This window comes from Anoplopoma fimbria, chromosome 15 (genome assembly GCF_027596085.1).
Source record: "Anoplopoma fimbria isolate UVic2021 breed Golden Eagle Sablefish chromosome 15, Afim_UVic_2022, whole genome shotgun sequence".
NCBI lineage: Eukaryota > Metazoa > Chordata > Actinopteri > Perciformes > Anoplopomatidae > Anoplopoma > Anoplopoma fimbria.
Window position 1 is genome coordinate 25,581,918 of NC_072463.1, and position 22,287 is coordinate 25,604,204.

Sequence of the window (22,287 nt, forward strand, 5' to 3'; positions counted from 1 at the left end):
CATCCCTCAGAGGCGGCCTGTTGCTGATGCGTTTATTGATACAGAAGGAGACCTCTGGAAGCTTACGGGGAGAGAAGTTTATCACATGAATATTACCTGAAATAAAAAGCTACCAAGAGTTTTTTCCTCCCTAATTCCTCCCTAGTTTTAATTCCATATCAGCAGGTAGTTGCCCTTCATGCTTAGAGGAAATTCACCTGTTGTTGATTTCAGTTTGATTTAAAAAATAAATAAATATAAATCCACTTAGAATGGTTAAATACATTTATTTTGGCTCTAATTAAAAATGTGTTTCTCTCTGTGTGCACGCTGTGTGTTTTATTCCCATTTAAACACATTCATTGAGAATGTGAAGACAGCTCTAACCACAGGAACACAAACGGACAGTTCGCCTATTAACGACTACAGACCTGTGGCCCTGTCTGTGTAGTTGTATAGTATGTGTATTTATTGTCTGTGTAGTTGTATAGTATGTGTATTTATTGTCTGTGTAGTTGTATAGTATGTGTATTTATTGTCTGTGTAGTTGTATAGTATGTGTATTTATTGTCTGTGTAGTTGTATAGTATGTGTATTTATTGTCTGTGTAGTTGTATAGTATGTGTATTTATTGTCTGTGTAGTTGTATAGTATGTGTATTTATTGTCTGTGTAGTTGTATAGTATGTGTATTTATTGTCTGTGTAGTTGTATAGTATGTGTATTTATTGTCTGTGTAGTTGTATAGTATGTGTATTTATTGTCTGTGTAGTTGTATAGTATGTGTATTTATTGTCTGTGTATTTGTATAGTATGTGTATTTATTGTCTGTGTAGTTGTATAGTATGTGTATTTATTGTCTGTGTAGTTGTATAGTATGTGTATTTATTGTCTGTGTAGTTGTATAGTATGTGTATTTATTGTCTGTGTAGTTGTATAGTATGTGTATTTATTGTCTGTGTAGTGTATAGTATGTGTATTTATTGTCTGTGTAGTTGTATAGTATGTATTTATTGTCTGTGTATTTATTGTCTGTGTAGTTGTATAGTATGTGTATTTATTGTCTGTGTAGTTGTATAGTATGTATTTAGTATGTGTATTTATTGTCTGTGTAGTTGTATAGTATGTGTATTTATTGTCTGTGTAGTTGTATAGTATGTGTATTTATTGTCTGTGTAGTTGTATAGTATGTGTATTTCCCCCAATAAAGGAAATATAATAATAATAATAATAATAATATAATATCACACTCTGTGTTCCAGTCCCACCAGCACTGTGGTCTGTTACTGGAGGAGAGAGCTGTCAATCACAGCTCTGTGTCGGTGTGGAACCGCATCACACGTCACAGCTGCGTCATGACGTCAGGAGATAAACCGGAAAGTAAAACGGAACTTGCAGGTCAAAATAAAAGCACAGAAGTTAGTCCTTTAGAAAGCATGCACTGAGCGTGCTCAACATAATCATACTCATGTGGTGAAACCTGCATTATGACAGCATGGGTTATTTATTCTATTGCTGCATAACAATACTCTCATATGAGACTAACAGCTTTATTCTGACAGGGTGAACCGGAAACAGCTCTGTTATTGTTGTGAGCTTGGCTGGTCGTCATCATCTGGAGCAGGACGGACCTCTATTCTCTCCTAATGTGAAGGAAACACACAGAGAGCAGAACACGAAGGGCCTCTGCACACTAATGGATTAATGGATTAATCTGATCTCCTGCGGTAAGAACGCTCTCTCTGTCTCTCTGTCTCTCTGTCTCTCTCCTGTTTCAATGGTGCACAGCCTCGTCCTGTCTGCGTGGATTCATCTCTACAGAGAGAGAGAGAGAGAGAGAGAGAGAGAGAGAGAGAGAGAGAGAGAGAGAGAGAGAGAGAGAGAGAGGAGATACAATAACACCAGTCTGTCGATGCAGTCAGACCAGTCATCCTGCAGGTGGAGGTGGATGTTCTGACGGATGGAGGTCTCTAACAGTGCTGTGGTTGTGGAGAGAGGAGGCTGTTGTGTTGCAGCAGTAACAGGGATGGATGCGCTGCAGAGAAGAGCTGACCACTGAGGACACACACACACACACACACACACACACACACACACACACACACACACACACACACACACACACACACACACACACACACACACACACACACACACACACACACACACACACACACACACAGACACACACACACACACACACACACACACACACACACACACACACACACACACACAGACACAGACACACACACACACACACACACACACACACACACACACACACACACACACACACACACACAGACACACACACACACACACACACACACACACACACACACACACACACACACACACACACAGACACACACACACACACACACAGACACACACACACACACACACACACAGACACACACACACACACACACACACACACACACACACACACACAGACACACACACACACACACAGACACAGACACACACACACAGACACACACACACACACACACACACACACACACACACACACACACACACATGAACGCCACCATGGCCCTGCAGGCATTCACCCCCTAATAATGGTCATATGATTTGAGCTAATTGCATTGCCACGCTGTTAAATATCCAATTAAAGCTGTCCTAATTGGGTTATCTGATGTGTGTGGAGGGGCAGCCATCCATCTTGCTGGCAAACACAGGGGATGATGCAGGCAGTGGATGCTGAAAGCCAAAGCCTCTGTTTTATCCATGTGTAATAAGTTAGGCTAGGCAGTAGTTGTGTATTTGTGTGTTGGTTTGCAGCCTGAAGCTCTGAGTATTCATCCTGTCATTGCTCCATGAATGACTACACCTCTGGCGTGCGTGATGTGTATGAATTCTGAATGAAAGGAGTTGCATATTAAGGTTGATGGACCATATATATTCCCCTTCAGGCTCTTTCTGTCCATACAGTTTAGCCTACTTATATGTCACACTGTCTCATAAGCTGCTACTCGTGACGTTAGGATTTTAGGTTCAATTGATGTCATCACAAAGGTGAAATATTTAGCCCAGGAGGGGGTTAAAAGATTACTTAGGTTAAACTAAAATGTGTTCATTTACACGCTATCTAGTAGTTGTTTTGCTGTTTGTCTGTCAGTCAGCAGACATCACACACACACAACCACAGTAGAGCTGCAACTAATGGTTATTTTCATTTAGAGCTGCAACAATTAGTTAATTGATTTGATTGACATTTCTGAAGTTGATTGTAGCTGAAGCTGAACATAATTGTAAACTGAATATTTTTAGGGTTTGGACTGTTGATCAGACAAAACAAATAATTTGAGGGCATCACCTTGGGCTCTAGTTTCACTGTTTTCTGATATTGATTAATCGAATAATTACTAGGTTACAAAAATATCCATCCTGGAGTGTTATCCCAGAGTCCTACATGACAGATTCAAATGTATTGTTTAGTGCGACCAGCAATCCAAAATACAAACGTATTCAGTTTATAATGCTATAAAACAAAGAAGAGGCGCAAATAATCACATTGGAGAATCTGACACCAGAGTTTTGCTTAGTATTCAGATAACTTCGTCCTCAAAATAGTTGCCAGCTAGCGTTTTCTTCATCTACTTATCGATTTGTTGATGCTCTACATACAGCTCTCAGTTTTCTAACAACTATTCAGTACAACCAGAAAACCTCCACTCTCCAAATCTCCATTGCTGTAGACCCACCACATCATTATTTCCAGTGGATTCGTACATCGACCATTGCCCTCCACTGGCACGAGATCTGGAAAGAACCATTTAATAAAACAGAGTTGAGAGTGACAGGCAGAAGCATCAGGAATATGTTCCTGTTTGTTGGGGGGGAAAGGAGAATCATGTTTTTCTAATATGCCCTTTTCTGCCATTTGGAAAATATTCATCTACTAGTCACACATCTCACTGACTGAATGAGCATTTACAATGGGCTCTGTGATTTAACAACATGACTCAACATACTTAACTGTGAACATTGTGACACTAAAACACAGTTGAGGCTTAAACCCACACGTACATACTGTATGAAGCTCAGCTGTGGGTTTTGTAACCAGCTCTGTTCATTCAGTGCGAGAAGAATGCTTTGAATGCTTTAACACTGTGTCTCATTGTACAGATAATCTTGTAGCAGAGTGAAATGATGCCATTGTCTTGTTGTTGATACACTGAATGAACTCAGTTGTCCAACACAAGCAAATATTGTAACTATTCAGAGAACGGCAGCCATAAGGACGGATTGTCACAGTTGTACCAAATCCAGCAAACACAGAAGTGAGTTTTATACGCATTCAAATGCCACACAACAGAAAAAAATGATCCTCTTTGACGTCTTTTCTTTGCTGAATGAACAGAAAGTTGTATTTCAGAGTTGAAAAAGGTGGTTGCGAGTGCGGCATCAGTAGGCAGGGTGTGGTATGTTTGACCTTGTTTTGTGCCATGTCAATGATCTGAGTGTAAAGGGACCCCCCGCACTTCAAATGGAACAGAGCTTGTCTTGTTAAATGGCTGTGTTGAATTGCAAAATGATTGTACGCTGTGGAGATGTGCGAGTTCATCTGGGTTAGATAAAGAAGGCTCTCTTAGATGTGATTACCCATTGAGCACAATTTGTAAGTCAAATTTCAAAGGTTAAATAGTGTGTTCTCATTGGAGTTATTTTTCAAGCAGAAATGACAAGAATTCCTGGGCTCCTTCTTCTTAAATGTCAGAATTAGCTGCTTATCTTGGTGGTCAGATAAAACAAAGCATTTCATTGAAAAGTATATAATGCCATTTTTTGTTTAGTAGTCTGTTTTGTCTGTTGTCTATTTTTGTTATTATTATTATAGACTATTGCAGCTCTATAATGAATTAACACAGAGCTCTTTATTGTTATAGCAGTCCACATTTCTTGTTTTTTTCAGACCGCACATATGTCTGTTTCTCAGGCCTGACTGCTGTGTAATCCATCAGTCACGCTGTGCGACCCTGACATGTCTGTCCTTTTAATTTACTTTATTGATCTCGCAGACTATAAATGACAGAAAATGTCATTATGGCTCCCAGCTCTCTGTGTTACTGTAGATGATTAACACTTGTGCTAGTTCAGCATCAAAATAAAGGCCGCTGTTTAGGGAAATTAATTTTCAGTTGAGCCCATGAGCTGGGATTGATGTAGTGTCACTAACCCTTTCCTGTTACTTTGTGTTAAGATAATATTGTGTCTTCATGTCTTTCCATTCTTCACTTCCTGATGTGAAGGAATCTTGTGGCAGGTTTGACTAATACCATTCAACAGATTTGGCAAGACATCAAATCAGATTTCAGAGTACATCTTGAACCAATCAAGATGAGGAGTTTTAATATGACAGCTCTGTCTGTACTCCCACTCTTCCACATCTCAGCCTTTTTGCTATTAACTGTTACAACAACAACAACACACCACGTAGCGACAATCCTGTCCCCAGTTCGGTCCTCTACGAGGCAGGCTGTTCATTTAGGTACGGAAATAGTGTGAGGAGTGTTATTGCAGGCTGAGGTGGTCATATGATACCCAGGCAAGGAGCAAGCCCGGTGGCTGCAATGTCATCATCTGAATCTTTCTATTATTTCTAGGGCGGGGATTGGTAATTCGTGCTAAAAGTATTTTTTATAGCCCTTATCCAGAAACTACAGTCCCATCACATATATGATTTCATATGCAAATGTTTACTGAGCAAACACTGTGCAAACAGAAAAAAATCAATACCACAAAGGTAACATAAGTTTATAAACAATACAAGCTGGCCTACAGATATGTTAAAGCCGTGGTAGTCCCTGGTCTTTTAACTTCAAGAGCAGGAAGAATTTCATAATCCCCACAGGCTGAACGACGAGGTGAGATCTCCCTCCAGGAGTAAGATGAAGAGCTATTTTCATTTCAATCACTGCAGTTAAAGTGAAGATCTACCAGAAATCAGACTTTACCTGTTTTCTGGTCAGTTCTGTTAATATTGTGAGTCTCCACCAAAGCGGTTAAAGATTTGAATATGTAGCTATCTGGACTGGATAACTGTGGGTTATCTTTTGCAATTTTGTCTTGACTAATTGATCAATTCTTTGGTAGCTCCAGAAAATGTTGCGTTAATGTTACGATAGTAAACAGACTTCATTTTTCTTATTTCGACTCTTTTTGAATGCCTTTCCCCCTAAATGGAAACTGTAGGCTCAACTTGTGTTTTATTTTTTATTTTAATATACCTGCCATACTGTAGTGACATGTGTTTTAAATACCACAAGATGTAAATATAAATGTCCATGAAGATTGTTTATTTGAAGGATTACCAAAGACTCAGCAGCCCTCCTCCTTTTATTTTAATCTGTATTCTCACAGTTTTGGTCTTTGGGCTAATACTGTAATGCTACCGCCGGGTCGTTTCTTCTTCTTCTGGGTATTTTATGGGGTTTTATTGGCAGTAATGGATCACAGTGATTCTCCTTCTCTCTGCAGTGGCTCTTTTCTTCTGTTAGTTAATGAGTGTGGAGCAAATATAGGTCTGAGAAACTGAAAATGCACAAGAGGTGAATTCTGTATTGGCATGTATTCCATACTGCCATGTACCTGTTGGCTGCATTTAACACATACAGATATACTGTATACTTGCCACATCACAAAATAGTTATTTCTTATTGCTGTAGCCACAAGCATTGAGTCCACAGACGATAACAAAGCATCATGGACTTTTTGATATGACAGATGTGAGCACCCGCAATATTTTCTTCAATTTCAAAGCTAAATACTGATGCAAGATTTTAGTCTTGAACTACATACTTTTCTTAAATTTGCCTGGACCCTGTTGCAGTGCTCGCAGCACGCATCAAGTGACACATCTGTTTGCACTTTTTTCTGATGTAGGCATTCGGGTTTCTGGCTGGTAAATGTTAAACAGGCCTGAAGCAAGTCGGTCATATACTCTGTAGCTTTCCTTGTAACCATTAAGCTCCAGTGTTCTTCAGCAGCTCATGTGATCAGTTCGCTGCACTTATTGAATTCGTATTAGTTTACTGCACTTATCCTATTCGTAGTAGTTTGTAGCACTTATTATATTCGTATTAGTCTGTTGCAATTATTGTTTTCGTAGTAATTTGCCTCTGCACTATACTTTTGCTCTGGTTTATGCTTTAAGATGCTTGTTTAAGAAAGGAGATGCACTTATGACTTCTGGTGACTAGTAGTTCTCTTGAATACCTATGTTGAATACACTTCTTGTCTCTCTTTGGATAAAAGTGTCTGCTACATGACTGTAATGTAATGTAATGTAATGTGATGGCTGCAAACTAGTTTCATAACAAAGGATCATTTTCAAGACATATTGGACATCTTGGTTTGCTATGCTGTCACCTCTTGGTCTATAAAATAACAGTAAATGATCTAAAACATGCCCATCACAAGTTACCAGATCCTGTTTGACATTTTAAAATGTCTGTCCAATAGTCTGACCCACATTAAAAATGATTTAGTTTACTATAGATAACTAAGAAATCCAGGACATTTAAGAAGCTGGAACCGTGAAAGGATTAATTGATGGCGAAATTGTTATTATTCATTTTCTGACTAATTGTTTCAGCTCTATCATTATCACATTTTTTTTTAGTAATATGACCATTCTTCTTATTGTATAAATCTCTCTTGACAGAAAAGAGGCACCACCCAAGAGTCGACTGACTGTATTGTTAATGTGGATCTTAATCTTTTAAGCGTAGGTTAAGAGTGATGTGATAGTTTCCCCTCCTCCTCCTCCTCCTCCTCCTCCTCCTCCTCCGTCTCCTGCCACACTGCCGTTTGCCCCAAGCACCATTTCTCTCCATCCACAGCGACTGTAAACAAGTGTGTTTCCAATTAGCCTTCAGCTGGCCACTAGTGCTGATGAAAGACAACAGTGCTGTCAGCGGTCTCTTCCTAGCCGTGGCTTCATGAGCTTTCAGGGCTTAAAGGGGGGGCACGGTGAGCTGAAATGTGCACCAGTTTAACTGGGTCTTTTAAAGACGGTAAGGCTCTTTTTTTTTTAATTGGCAAAGCCGATCGCCTCACTCATTACAGAAACTGGTTTAGCTTAACTTCAGTGAGGCCGGTCCTCCGTATGAGACTCTGTGTAGAGCCAGGGAGCGGTTTGCCGTTAAGGGCCTCTCTGTGCGTTTTAACTGAATCTGTAGATGGGTGTGTGGCTCCTTGTAAAGAAAACAAAAATAAAGTGCATGCCAGCTTGTAAATGCAATGGCTGGGTGTAAATTCTTAGATGGAAAAGTAAACCATGATAAGTAGTGCTGTTAAATTCTTTTATAGTGTTGGGTAAGTTGAAAGCAGGATATTCTCAGCATAAAATATCCATGCACATATTTACAAAAGTGATACACTGCAGCTCTGTCACATTACGTTCCTAAGTATGATTAGTAATGGAGTTTAAAGTATCGTGTTTAATTTCAGCCTAATTGAAAGAAGACTCTCTGTAACCCTCAGAGGAAGCTCTGAAATAATGGAACATTGTATCATAATTTCCCCAATGGAGACGGCTTTTGAGCTATTATTTCACCCACGTACTAATTTCATCTCTGTCTCTTTCTCTCTCCACCCACAGAGAGTAGAGAATGGGCTGTGTCCAATGTAAGGATAAAGAAGCAGCAAAACTCACTGATGACCGGGAGACCAGCGTCTCACACAACTCGGGGTACCGCTATGGGTCCGACCCCACGCCGCAGCACTACCCCAGCTTCGGGGTCACCACCATCCCCAACTACAACAACTTCCACACAGGCGCCACACAGGGGGTGACTGTGTTCGGAGGAGTCCACACGTCCTCGCAGTCTGGGACGCTTCGGTCACGGGGCGGAACAGGTGAGGTTTAAGGAGATCTTTTAAAAAAATATTTGGAGCATCTGATATGGTTACAATGCAAGACAGCCGTTATGTTACTAGTAGGGTTTGGCAGGTCCATGTTTTTGAAGGGTGTTGCTGTTTTAAAACAAATATTTTGTGATACTTTATTCCATGGCAAGCAATACTTATTTAGCATTATTGCCACAATGTTAAATACTTTCAATGTGTTTAAACTACCATGTAAAACCTAAACTCTCCATGTAGTTATTTTTGGTGAAATAACTTTGGTCACAGCCAGCTATTTCCTCTTGTTTCTATTTTTTATGCTAAGCTAATCTTCATTTTAACCATACAAATATAAGAGTGGTATTGAACTTCTCTTCTAATTCTCGGCAGGAAAGCAAATTAGCTTATTTCCCAAAATGTCGACCCGTTCCTTTAAGACAGGGTGACATTGTTATTCTGAAATATGTTGCTGTCATTAAATGGGGGTCAAATTTCAGACGGAGCAATTAAAAGGGAAATAAATGTCAGTCTAAGTTGTAAAGCTGTAAACTTCTCTGAAGACCACTCACTGTCTGGCCTTCATCCAATATTCAATAAAAAGGCTAATGTCTGCTATGTTAACTGACCCGCATTCATGATTTGTCTGATAGCAAGTTTTCACTCTCAAATGAACTCCATCAAGGTTGTAATCTCAGATGTAAGATCTTTTTTTTTAATTCAGTGATTCTTTTCATGTGCGAGTGTGGTGCAGTGATAAATTCATGCTTCTGCAGAAGATGTATGTCCACTGCCTGGAAATGAATAGAAAACAGATTGACCTTAGTTAACTTCTCTGCTCTGTGAAGCACATTTCTCGACCAGAAAGATCAGTTATTGTGCTGAATTGTGGGGAAATGGACTACATTGGTTACAGTGTCTCACTTAAGATCTTAAAGATACATGTCAAGTGTGATGCATAAATCAACAGCCTTTCTTGCTTTGATGTAAACTACTTAGTTTTGTTTTTTTCCAAGCACAGATAAACACTCATAAGCACCATCAGCTGTATGAATAAGAAATGAAAGTAAACAACATTCACATCTGACTGTAAAAAGAAAAAGAAGACACACCTTCCAAACAACAGCCAAACTAGGACAAAGTCGAGCAGAAACCTCACCTGACTCCCCCTGTGACAGTGAACACTTGTGGTCATTGTAGGGTGCTTCAGAGGTCACTGCACAGGGAAGCAGGACTGTATTGCAGTACTGTGGCTCTGACTGTCCAGGGACGTTTCAGATCAAATCAGAAAATTAAATCATTTTATCGTTTAGGGCTTATTTTTTTAGATTTGGAAACTCCAGGGTCGTTCAGATACATTTGATTGCTGATTGGCAGCATTAACTGTTCCTAAAAGATGCTCTGTCTGATAAGGTTTAGAGTCAGACTTCTTTTTTTTGTGTGCAAAACAAGGAGTTCTGTGTAGGGCTAAAGTCATGGGTGGAATCTGGTCTCAAAAAGGTATGAACGCAAGTCTCCTTCAGAAATATTCAAATGCACTCTGTAGGGCTTCAATAACAATAACAATAATATCATTTAATACACAAGGGGGGAAAAGTCCCCCAAAAAGCATAACAAGCAACTAAATAATGTAAAACAATTATTTACCATACCACAGACGTAAGTTATGAAATAATATATGGTATTATAAATCATGATTAGTTTGAAAATAAGACATAAAAATAAATATCCCGAAGATTTGGAAGATCTGCTAAATGACTGTAATGTAATGTAATGTAATCTGTCTAAATTGTATCTAGTGCATAATATACATGCATGGAATATAAAACAGATCGTGAGAATTTTAATTTAAAATGAAAGAATAGCAGATGGGATGCAGGAAACGATGAATGAAGAGGGCAGTGATTCTTATTACCATTACATAACAAGCAGCACATGTGTGAGACAGATGAACTCACCCAACAATACAACCACAGCTAAAATCAAAAACATAATACTTCATCCATACAGTTCACCTCTCCTAACTCTAACCACCACATGTCACTTTTTGTTTCCCTGCAGGGGTGACTCTGTTTGTTGCTCTCTACGACTATGAAGCCAGGACTGAGGATGACCTCAGCTTCAGAAAGGGGGAGAGGTTCCAGATCCTAAACAGCACGTAAGTGTGGAAACATCTGCATGACAGCATTTAGGGTGGCGGTGTTGATTTCCAACTTTCTGTTTTATGTCTGTCGTGAATGTTTTAATGCTGCATTTGGACAGAAATGACACAGACAGAAGAAACAGGTCTTTTTGTTATGGATCTGACCCGGTTTATGAGGGTTATGTTACATGTTACGCCTGACAGACTTGTCATGTTTTAAAGGATTACTTCACCCACAAAATGACCATTTGTATATAGATTACTCACCCTTTGAATAAAACCTTACTCACGGCGAATGAGTATCAAAAAATGGTGAAAAGTCTCTATGAAGTGAAGTAAATGGGAACAATGTCTAACCACAGCAAAACTATAACAAAACTCTCAAACAACTCGTGCAGTAAGATCCAAGACTCATATATCCAAACGTGTACTAACTACTCCCCAAGTACTCTTCGCTAAAACCTTAAAATACAGCTCTTTCAGTTATTTGATTCAGTGGCACTTCCACAACAGATCACATCGAAGAAAAGAAATATGTATTGTTAGATTTGTTGTGTAGAAATAGTGACAGGATTGCTCTGCTTTTACACAATTCATATGTGGTGTGTCAAATTGTATAGATCCTTACCTTATATTTTAAAGTCAAACTGAAATTTAAATTCTCCTCACTTGCCATGTTGGTTAATATAAACTTCAATGATTCTGCAGTTATTGTGTATATATCCCCCATTTATTTTCAAAAGAGAATAAAACTGTTTTTAAGTATATTTGTGGAAACTGCTCCTAAGCTTCAGGGCTGTGGGTTGGTCATTTCCCATCTGAGAGCCGATGTTGTGATTAAGACTGTTTCCATGTCGATGTGTTTTTCCCCTTACATAAATCTGGATTTAACCATATCCCATTTTTAACATGACCAACCCCAAAGACAAGTTTTCTCCCATTTTTGTAATAAAAAGAAAACTATCAAAGATACATTTTGACTATCATAAGGGATGACTTTTGTACATGTGACTTCAGTTGATGATGATTCACTGAAGCTTCAGGGGCCCACGCACTAGAAAAACAACTTGATTTGTAGTTTGTTTTTCTGTGCTCTCTACCGGCTCTCAGAGACAGGACAGACAATAAATCTGATTCACTACTGAGTGCTTTTTTGTGCCTTTGTGTATAATGTGTAAAAGGTTGCTCTGTTTATTCCAAACTGCCTCCATCCTCCATCTCTCTATATTCTTCTCTCCTCAGTGAGGGTGACTGGTGGGAGGCTCGTTCTCTCACTACAGGTGGAACTGGTTACATTCCCAGCAATTATGTTGCTCCAGTGGACTCAATCCAAGCTGAGGAGTGAGTTGAACTTTTTCTTTATAAATGAGCACACACGGCAGCTTCATCAGCAGAGCCCATATCATAAATATTTTAGAGCTCATCTCACCACCTTTTGTAAACTGTGTCAAAGAGGCGCGTACAGTAAGAATAAAAGTCAGAAAATGGAAAAGATGTTTAAATCAAATATTACACTCCATAGTTTGATTCTTTCTTTTTTCCCACTGCAGCTGGTACTTTGGTAAATTAGGCCGAAAGGATGCAGAGAGGCAACTGCTCTCCAACGGCAACGCCAGAGGCACTTTCCTCATCCGTGAGAGTGAAACAACCAAAGGTACTCTGACCAAGCTGCATCTAACATGCTGACATAAGAAGAAGTTTATTTATAGACACACCTAAAATATAATCATCAGACCAACTTTGCAGTTAGCACTGTCGCCTCACAGCAAGAGGGGCCTGGGTTCAATTCCCGGGCTGGACAACCTTCTGTGTGGAGTTTGCATGTTCTCCCTGTGTCAGCGTGGGTTCTCTCCGGGTTCTCCGGCTTCCTCCCACAGTCCAAAGACATGCAGCTTAGGTGCATTGAAGACTCTAAACTGCCCGTAGGTGTGAATGGTTGTCTGTCTCTATATGTCAGCCCTGTGACAGACTGGAGACCTGTCCAGGTGAACCCTGTCCAGGGTGTTCCCTGTCCAGGGTGAACCCTGCCTTCACCCATTGACAGCTGGGATCGGCTCCAGCACCCCTGCGACCCTTAACTGGATAAGCAGGTTACGGAAAATGGATGGATGGATGGATGGATGTTATTAACTATGCAGTTGCTCCACATTCATCGCCCTAAATCTTTTGCACACAAGCGTAATCGGTGTTGTCTCTGTTCCAGGGGCCTACTCTCTCTCCATCCAGGACTGGGATGATGTCAAGGGAGACCATGTCAAGCACTACAAGATTCGCAAGTTGGACAGTGGAGGCTACTACATCACCACCAGGGCCCAATTTGAGACACTCCAGCAGCTAGTGCAACACTACTCTGGTAAGACTACAGTAATGGGGGATTTGCAAAACGTCCCTGTCATAAAGGATCTGTGTCTGCTTCCCCCTCCCTTAAAATTAAAATGTCATATGGTTTTGTACTACTTTACCATCATTTAAAATCACACTGCGTGGTTAATCCAGCCAGGGCTGCAGGGCTGTGCTGCCGACTGATAGTACCGTGCCACAAAGGCATGCCTCGTCTGACCGACCTGTCCGTCAAAACCAAAGACGTGTGGGAGATCCCGCGGGAGTCACTGCAGCTCATCAAACGTCTCGGCAACGGCCAGTTTGGAGAGGTCTGGATGGGTGCGTATCTTTTTGGCGTCCTCTTTTGGCAAAAATGAAGCTTTGGACAGCTGTGGGCGGTGTTGCTAAACATACTGCATGTGTTGGATCATTTCAAACTAACACCCAGTTAATGTAACCCAGAGGGAGGAGTGTTTGCTTTGAGTGATTTCATTTAGGAATTTTCATCTCTGTTGAATCTCAGTTTCCTTTTGGACTGGAATAAGATTTTTTAACTTCCCATGATTTCAGCTTGGATTCAGGATCTCTAACGACTTTAAGACCAGTTCAAACCTGTATATGGTATTTGTTATGTCCAATTAGGTTCAGACACATGCTGTTATAGTTCAGATGGCTTCAGTAAAACTTAATTCGACAATGGGTAGTGGATGCTAAAATTGCATGTAAGTTTGATACACTCAGATCATAGTTAGTCTCCCATATTCTATGTCATTGATACTTTTATTATTTCATAGAATTTAATTGGATTTGTATGATTGTTGCCCCACACTATGCCTCACTAAGGTCTGTACTTGAGCAACCTTCAGCCACTGTTTGTTGTCAATTATCTGTGTTATACTTTATTTAAACTAACACAAGTGATAAAAAATCACAAAACTGATAGATAACCACAGTAGATTTAAGTTACATATTACTTTCATGTACTTTCATGTCTCTTCAGACCTCTCACATTTCACTTTGTCAAACTATGCCGCATCTTTTTCGAACGGTGAATATCTCCTGTTGAAAATGAAATCCTGATGAAATGCCAGTCACTAACCTCCAGGGAATTACTCTTGAAAACCTTTTTTTTTTTCATGTCAGGCACGTGGAATGGAACCACCAAGGTTGCGGTGAAGACCCTGAAGCCTGGCACCATGTCCCCAGAGTCCTTCCTGGAGGAGGCTCAGATCATGAAGAAGCTCCGACACGACAAGCTGGTGCAGCTCTACGCCGTGGTGTCCGAAGAACCCATCTACATCGTCACTGAGTACATGTGCAAAGGTAGATGCTATTTTAAACTGACACGTAAAAAAGACACTATGAATATTACATACATGGATATGTGCATACACCTACACAGTATGTACATAATTCATGCATCTGCATGGACAGTACAGTTATGTGTCCTACTTCATAGTATGGTCACGTCACTATACTGTAACAAATACAATTTATTACAATGATACAAACACAACTTGTGGTTGTACAGGAGTGACTTCAGAAAAAAGAGATTCTCTGATATATTTAATAACAAATTAATGTGTGAGCCAAGTGTAACATTTGGCAGGTATCCCAGAATTTATGTCACATTAGTTGCAATGTTGTACTTTTCTCGTTTTGAACCCAATTTGGGAAAATCTGTCAGCTGAAGCCAATATGAGACAACATTACCTAACTCATTTTCCTTCATTTTATTTTAGGGAGTTTGCTTGACTTCCTCAAAGATGGAGAAGGACGAAGCCTCAAACTGCCAAATCTAGTGGACATGGCAGCTCAGGTACGCTGCTCAAAATGATGTCAATTCTTGATGCTGTACACTTTGGATGTGTTACCAGAGCACTCTGAAAGAGATTTTAGGGTTAGGAGCTTTATTCCCTTTAATCATCTCCAGCCGTTAAGTATTTATTTATATAAGCTTTTTGTCACATAATTTCAACCGTTTCCATCTTGATTTTAAGCAAGGGTTTACAGTTTCATCAGGCAACCCCTCATTTTAGCAGGCCAAAATGTTAGTATTTCAAAAGTTTAAACTCACCAGTTTGGCTGGTCTGTGATGAATTTATTTGAAGACAAAATGGAAAACAAATAATCTAAAATTAGTGATTTAGAATTACAATTGCAGCAGTCAATCACTGCAGTTATTTTGTTCCAAGCTGTAATTCATCACTTCCTGTGAGTCGATAAGTAATCCTACCTGAAGCTGGAGTTTATTTTGCAGACATGACAGATCTATGGGGCTTTCAGTGAAGAGATTATCCTCTCTATTGCAGAGCCGTTTTTGCGGCTCATAAAATGGTTGTTAGACTACTAACACATCTTGCCTAGCACAGAGTTATTCACTTTGACACTGTTAAGTGATACGATGTTCACTGGAAAAAAATAACTCAATTTCCCAGGTGGCAGCAGGCATGGCATACATTGAGAGGATGAACTACATCCACAGAGACCTGCGCTCTGCCAACATCCTAGTCGGAGAAAGTCTGGTGTGTAAGATAGCTGACTTTGGTCTGGCCAGGCTCATTGAGGACAATGAATACACAGCAAGACAAGGTATGACTGCTTGGTTGGGTTGCACCAGCTTTTCATAAATACATCTTAGTTTTTTTGAAAAACCTTTTCCATGTTTTTCCTATACAACTACTTGCCAGTTTCAAACTACTGATTTACTAAATGGAACTTGTAAAGACTTAGGTAATTGTTTGCTAGGAAACGTCTCTAGCACGGTCCAATCAAACGCAATCAACTATGTAAATACACAGTCACTGTAGCATCACAAGCTGTGACATAACTTCCATAATAACATATTTTGTACATGTAGGCATGACTTTGTTTCATTTATAAATGCATATATAGATGAATTTGCTTCTTAGGACGTTAGCATGGTGTCAGTTAAGGTACTTTAAAACCCATAGAACCAATTTGCATCAAAATCCAACCCCTTTTAGGAGTCATAACTCTGAATCTGAAAACACAGACACAATACACAATTAAATTCTGTGTGACTTGCACTTCCTGTGGATATTATTATCTGCATTGTGAATAGATGTATATAGATGCTGTTAAACATCATTCTAATCAAGTGTCATGACAAAATTTGCCAACCACATTATGCAACACTTTTACTCATATATTAGCAAGCTTACAGCTAACGTTCGTTTTGCCACTTGGTTAATCTAGTACCTTGTGTAACATGTAACATTGAGTGACTAAATTATAACTTGTGTAGCATTTTAAACGAATTAGTATTGTGTAAATTTCCATTTAATAAGTACTTATCTTATAGCTAGGCTAATTTTGAACCTAAAAAAAGCTGCAGCAACCGGCAGCCGCCTTTTTAAAGAGAAAACGTTTAATCTATTGGTCCCAGTCTGGACATTTCTTAGCAGGACTTTGCTGTAATAGAGATTCTTTTGTGACTTGTGTATCTGTTTTGTAGTACTCTCTTTGTCCCCTTCTGAAAACCTCAACATCAGTGTAATAAGTTAGCGGCCTGGCAGACGACTTATTCCATTTATTTAATTCCAAGATGCATTCTAAACACACATGTGCACACACACACACTACTCTCAGAATAAGAGCAGAAAATGAGCAGGAATGCTTTTTTTCTTGACACCAGTGGAAAACAGAAGCACATGTGGTTGTAGCATGGCACAAAGACAACAGAGTATCAAATGTGTACAAGGGTGCCCTGCAGGATTTAAGACAGATGAGCACATGTTCTATCAAAAACTGAATCTGTTGCTGTGTATCTCATTGGAAGGATGAGGAATAAGTGTACTTGAGCAATAAGCCCTGCCCTGAAACACTCAAACACTTTTGTTCCCCTGATTGTTTTGGCAGATGTGAACTACACCAGGAGGACTTCCAGACTCCGTTAGTCACTCTGTCAACATGTTCAGTCACTCATTTGTTAGCAATTTAAATATTTACTTGTTCATCTTGGGCCAAGTGCAAACTGACGCTGAGAGAGATAATGGAATTGTTCCGGTTTCTTTCCCTATTGGGATGTTATTACGTCCTCATGTCTCTGTACTAATGAAATCACAGATGAAGGAAGATATTCACACAGAGAAGACTGACCTACTTACTCCTTCAGTTTTGGTAAATGTTGTAGCTTTATTTCTATTTATTTGAAAAATAAAAATCACATATTTTTATTTCTTATAGGTGCAAAGTTTCCGATAAAGTGGACTGCTCCTGAGGCTGCTCTCTACGGGAAATTCACCATCAAGTCAGACGTGTGGTCATTTGGCATACTGCTGACAGAGCTGGTGACCAAGGGCAGAGTGCCCTATCCAGGTGAGTGAGTAGCTATGTGGATCTTTTGATTATATAATCACTCCTCAACTCCAGAGGATTGCTTATATTTCATTAATGCAGAGTGCGTGAGAGTGTTTGAGTCTGCTGTGACACTAGCCAGCTAAAAAAAGAGCAGCATGTTGCATAACGTATATTACATTTTGCATAATGCATAATGCAGAGCAACGTTCCCAGAGGACTGCATGAACTTGTGAAATGAATTTGTTCTTATCTGCTATACACATTTTGATATCATATATTAGGCTTTAAAAGGAGGTTCAGAATATCAGTGAAGAAGAAAAAGCTTACTTATTTAACTAGTACAATGATTTTAAATCTGTTTGTGCCTGGCTCCAGAAAGCAACTAACAAATAAAAAAACAGATCAGAATACTATTGAATGAAAGATATACTAGAGAAACAATATAACAGTACGTTTCAGAGAAATGAAACATTGTAAAAATGAAACATCATAATGGTGAACTTCAGAACATTTTAAAAACATAACCGGTACATACATCAAATGCAATGTATGGCAGGTGGAGTCAGGGGTTTGTTTTTAATGTGTTTGTAAGAAACACTTTTTCAACTCTTATCTATCTATTTCAGAATCTGTCTCAAAAATCTAGTCTTAGTTGGTCTCTACTTACTTCTTAATAGAGTCATTTTGAGTCCATTCTATTATCAAGCATGAAAGTTAATTGTTGACCTTTTGGAACAGTATACATTTTGTTACCAAAATAATCTAAACTCAAAGGTCCACTTTAGCTTTTAGAGCTTTCAGCAGTATTTTTGGTCTTCATTCTTTTCACTAAATTTGTGTTTGTATTGTTTTCTTTAAATGCATTCAGTTATTCTTTCTGCTGTTAAATGTCCTGACATTGTTTCTGTGAAGGCAAAAACCTCATCCATTTTTTTTTTTTTTAAATGAAACAGCTCATGAAGAAGGCAATTAAACTGAGACAGTGATGTGAGGTTCTTATTAGAAAGATGAGTTTTCAGCCACATTGGCCTTCATTTCTCTGTGTTCCTCTCTCCAGGTATGAACAACCGTGAGGTGCTGGAGCAGGTGGAGCGAGGCTACCGGATGCCGTGCCCGCAGGACTGCCCCTCATCCCTGCACGAGCTGATGGTGCAGTGCTGGAAGAAAGACCCGGAGGAGAGGCCCACCTTTGAGTACCTACAGGCCTTTTTGGAGGACTACTTCACTGCCACTGAGCCTCAGTACCAGCCGGGGGATAATCTCTGAGCGCCGCTGACCTCATCTCATGTCATTTCACCGGCTTCCCACCAGAGGGAGCCGAACTCCACCTTTTCTCTCTCGATTCAAAGCTCATTGACTGACTTCTTGACTTCCAAGCTTCACTGGGACAGCTGCTGTTTTGACAGCATAGTGACTATCAAATCAAAGGATGTTTTGGAGGTGGGAGGGGGTGCTGAGATGAACGAGGAGTTAAATATGACTGCGAGTCATGTTATGTAACTTGTATGTAGTGTAAATACAATTGCTTGTTTACTTATCTCTTTTTTTGTTTCCTTTTATATTACTTTTGATATTTTGGAAATGTGTGGATTTTTTTTTTTTAATTGAAGGTCAAAGTTAATTCAGATTTACGACTCGTAGAAAAACGTGTGAGGCTCACAAATAATCGTGACATAATAATTGTAGGAATGGTAATAGTTAAATACATCGTGAACCGAAGCATCTCAGAAACTTTCTGGGAGTCCACTGACCTTTTTTACAAGGTGAACATAAGGATACTGCTCTCCTCTTCTCAAGGAACTTAGATGTACTATAACACCTGTTTTTGCCTTTTCATGTTTAGTAATATTCTTATAATGTAAGAGAATGCCTTCATGCTTTCTACACACTAACTTAGTGCATCATGGACTCTTCCACCCAAACTTGTATGGCATCTGCCCTAATATTAAGTGCATTCATCCCATTTCAGCTTCTGCCAATGAGTTCTAGATCGGCTTAAAGTGACTTTTAGTTCAGCGTCTTGTAGTTGAAAAGGAGGCTGACTTCCTCTTCAATTGCAACTATTCTTGGGCTGATTGCTTATTGTACTGGCAATATTTTAAAATGTATGTTGCATTAATGTATGGCAGCCGGCTGTGTAAGAATTTGTGTCTTTTCGCTTCAGCAGCCAAACAACAAACAAACTGCCACTTGACGGGAATAAAGGAAGTGATCTGTGTTTGTCCCTCCATAATGTGTATCCGGAAATAACATGTTTACGAGACCAAACGTATTATTTTGCTCAACATTTCAGCAGTTGTATGTGTTAAGATTACAGAATTCTGTGTGGGGGGGGGGTTTTCTCCAGGGAAATCTGCTATTCTGTATGACATTTAATCATCCTCAAGTGTCAAACCTCTCACTGTGTGCATTCCAGGACAATACACCATTTCTGTCCGTATTTAAGTTGCTTTTTAAAGATGGAAAGGTGAGCAAAAAACTGTTTTTATATCACTTTGTTTGCCTTGATTCAGTAGATATACAGAACATGTTTTGGTCTCTACATTATTTATTGTCTCTGTCTGTTACTTGTACACATCTTGGTTTTGAAATAAAAAAATCTTGCCCCCACCGTCCTGTGGACTCACCACTTGTCAGTGACTGGTTTTAAAGCTGACGGCTAACTGTCTTCAGGGAACATGCAGCAACACGAGAAACTTAACCGAACAAATCTTAAAGTTATTTAAGTGTAGCTGAAACGACTGACTGTTGACTTGTCACAAGGACAACATGATTTTAACATGAATTTATTACCTATTCAATTTGTGTTCATTGTACATTTTTCATCATGACTTCAGCTTTTTAATTGTTTGGAATTCAGTTCTGATTAAACATTCACTTTCTTTGTGGAATTGTATGTGAATATAGTATGTTAGTCATTCAAGTAGTATAGCTTTAATGTATCAAAGCTCCTGTTTCCTTGTTATTCCTATAACCGAGCAATATTTCTAGGGAATCATTTTAACAAATCAATTCCAGGACTAAGACTCTACTTTTGAATAGTATCTTCAGATAATCTTTCTAGGCCAATCTGGATGAGCAACATAAACACTACATTCTTGTCTCTGATTGGATGCAGCTGAGCCGTGAAGAATTTGCATATAGCAGGCTGTGCACACACATGCCTGTGCACTCGCAGGAGTGTAAAGAATCCAGCAGAGAACAGGTATATCAATGCTACTCTTTCTTTTCAGACTCCTGGTACGTACAAAAGACCATTTAGGTATATTGATAACTGCATGTGAAATCATTTCAATGTCCTAGTTTAACTATCTTTTAATCAAACTGCCAATTTACCTGTAATTCTGTGTTTATTCTTCTAACTTATGATGATAACTCATAATATTTTTCTGCTTCTGTCTGTTACTTGCAGGACTTCAAGTTATGCTGAGGTAACCTGGTTAAGATGGAGAAATCTGAAAAAGTACCAGAACTAAAGGTGTTTTCCACCACAACTCATTTAGAAAATTCCAATCAACTTTTAAGCCCTGAAGTCTCAGTAAACCAAATATGTTATGCTAATCCACAACATGATAGATTCCTACCGACCTGTTACACGGATGCAGATTTTTTCTGCCAAAAAGGACCACATAGAGTCGGACAAGTGAACCAAGAGTTTAGGAGTCAGCCAGCTTGTGATGCACTGCAGGTAGAGTGGATGCAGCACAGACAGCCAGGAGACGGAGGAGCTACTTCTGCCATGATGGATCTCAACCATCGCCCTCGTCCTGCAGAGACCACAGAGGGCGACACTAGAAGAGAGAGCTTATGTTGGGACTGTGGACCTGAGCAGAGTGTAACAACAGAGCCTGAAAACAGAGACACAACTCGGTGAAAAAAGTATTATTTTGGAGTTAGGAAATCAGTCAAAGAATAGAGTATAATCGGAATTAATTAAATAAATTATATATTTTTTGTATTTTAAGGGATGAGGAATATCTTGAGCCTCCCTTGCCGCTAAGATCTGTTGATGAGTGGCCCCACTACAGACCCCTCCTACCTCCTCACCACTACATGAACAACTGCGGTAAGAACACATTTATTAAGTATATTTAATTCATTTTCATTGAAAAGGGCTAAATGGTTAATATGCAGTCTGCTTGAAGAAGAAGAAGAAAAAAGATGACGCTATTAGCAAGTATTATGATCTCTGACTTAAGTAAAAGTAGCCAAACAACAGTGTATAAATGCTTTACTACAAGAAAAATTCATGAATTCAAAATACTGCAAGTAAAAATAGAGAAGTATTATCTGCGAAATGTACTTGTAGTGTTAAAGTATACTCATTATGCATCAGAATGGTACTTTTCAGCATTGGAGTATAAGATATTAATGACTTATTAATTCTGATGTAAAAACATTGAGGCAGTACTTTAATGTTGTAGTTGAATTAGGTAAAGAAACTTTTACTACTTAATATACTTCTAGATTTTTCAATCCATAACAATGCTGTCCATTTCAAATCTGTAAAGTAACTTTTCTTTCAGATAATGTAAAAAGTTTAATATTTCACTCTGAACTAGAGTGTGGGGTGTGCTCACTTCCCACCACTTTCTTTTGCAGCAGTTGTATGATTTTTTCATTTAGCTGAGTGTACATGTATTT

The 22,287-nt window shown here is 39.2% G+C and overlaps 1 protein-coding gene across 1 annotated transcript; it reads left to right on the forward strand.

Annotated features, from left to right (window-relative positions):
- Nucleotides 1-1,610: 1,610 nt before the first annotated feature.
- On the forward strand, nt 1,611-20,248 carry fyna (FYN proto-oncogene, Src family tyrosine kinase a). The gene is made up of 12 exons (XM_054614639.1): nt 1,611-1,705; nt 8,614-8,870; nt 10,917-11,013; nt 12,241-12,339; nt 12,549-12,652; nt 13,202-13,351; nt 13,495-13,659; nt 14,464-14,643; nt 15,063-15,139; nt 15,759-15,912; nt 17,530-17,661; nt 18,701-20,248. The coding sequence occupies exons 2-12, from the start codon at nt 8,624-8,626 to the stop codon at nt 18,907-18,909; spliced, it is 1,614 nt and encodes a 537-aa protein (XP_054470614.1). The 5' UTR covers nt 1,611-1,705; nt 8,614-8,623; the 3' UTR covers nt 18,910-20,248.
- Nucleotides 20,249-22,287: the final 2,039 nt, after the last annotated feature.

Excerpts from the sequence above, each read along its gene's own strand:
- fyna (XM_054614639.1), top strand. The coding sequence starts at position 8,624 with ATGGGCTGTGTCCAATGTAAGGATAAAGAAGCAGCAAAACTCACTGAT. Across the intron at positions 11,014-12,240 it reads TTCCAGATCCTAAACAGCAC|TGAGGGTGACTGGTGGGAGG; the intron begins GTAAGTGTGGAA and ends TTCTCTCCTCAG. Across the intron at positions 17,662-18,700 it reads GGGCAGAGTGCCCTATCCAG|GTATGAACAACCGTGAGGTG; the intron begins GTGAGTGAGTAG and ends TCCTCTCTCCAG.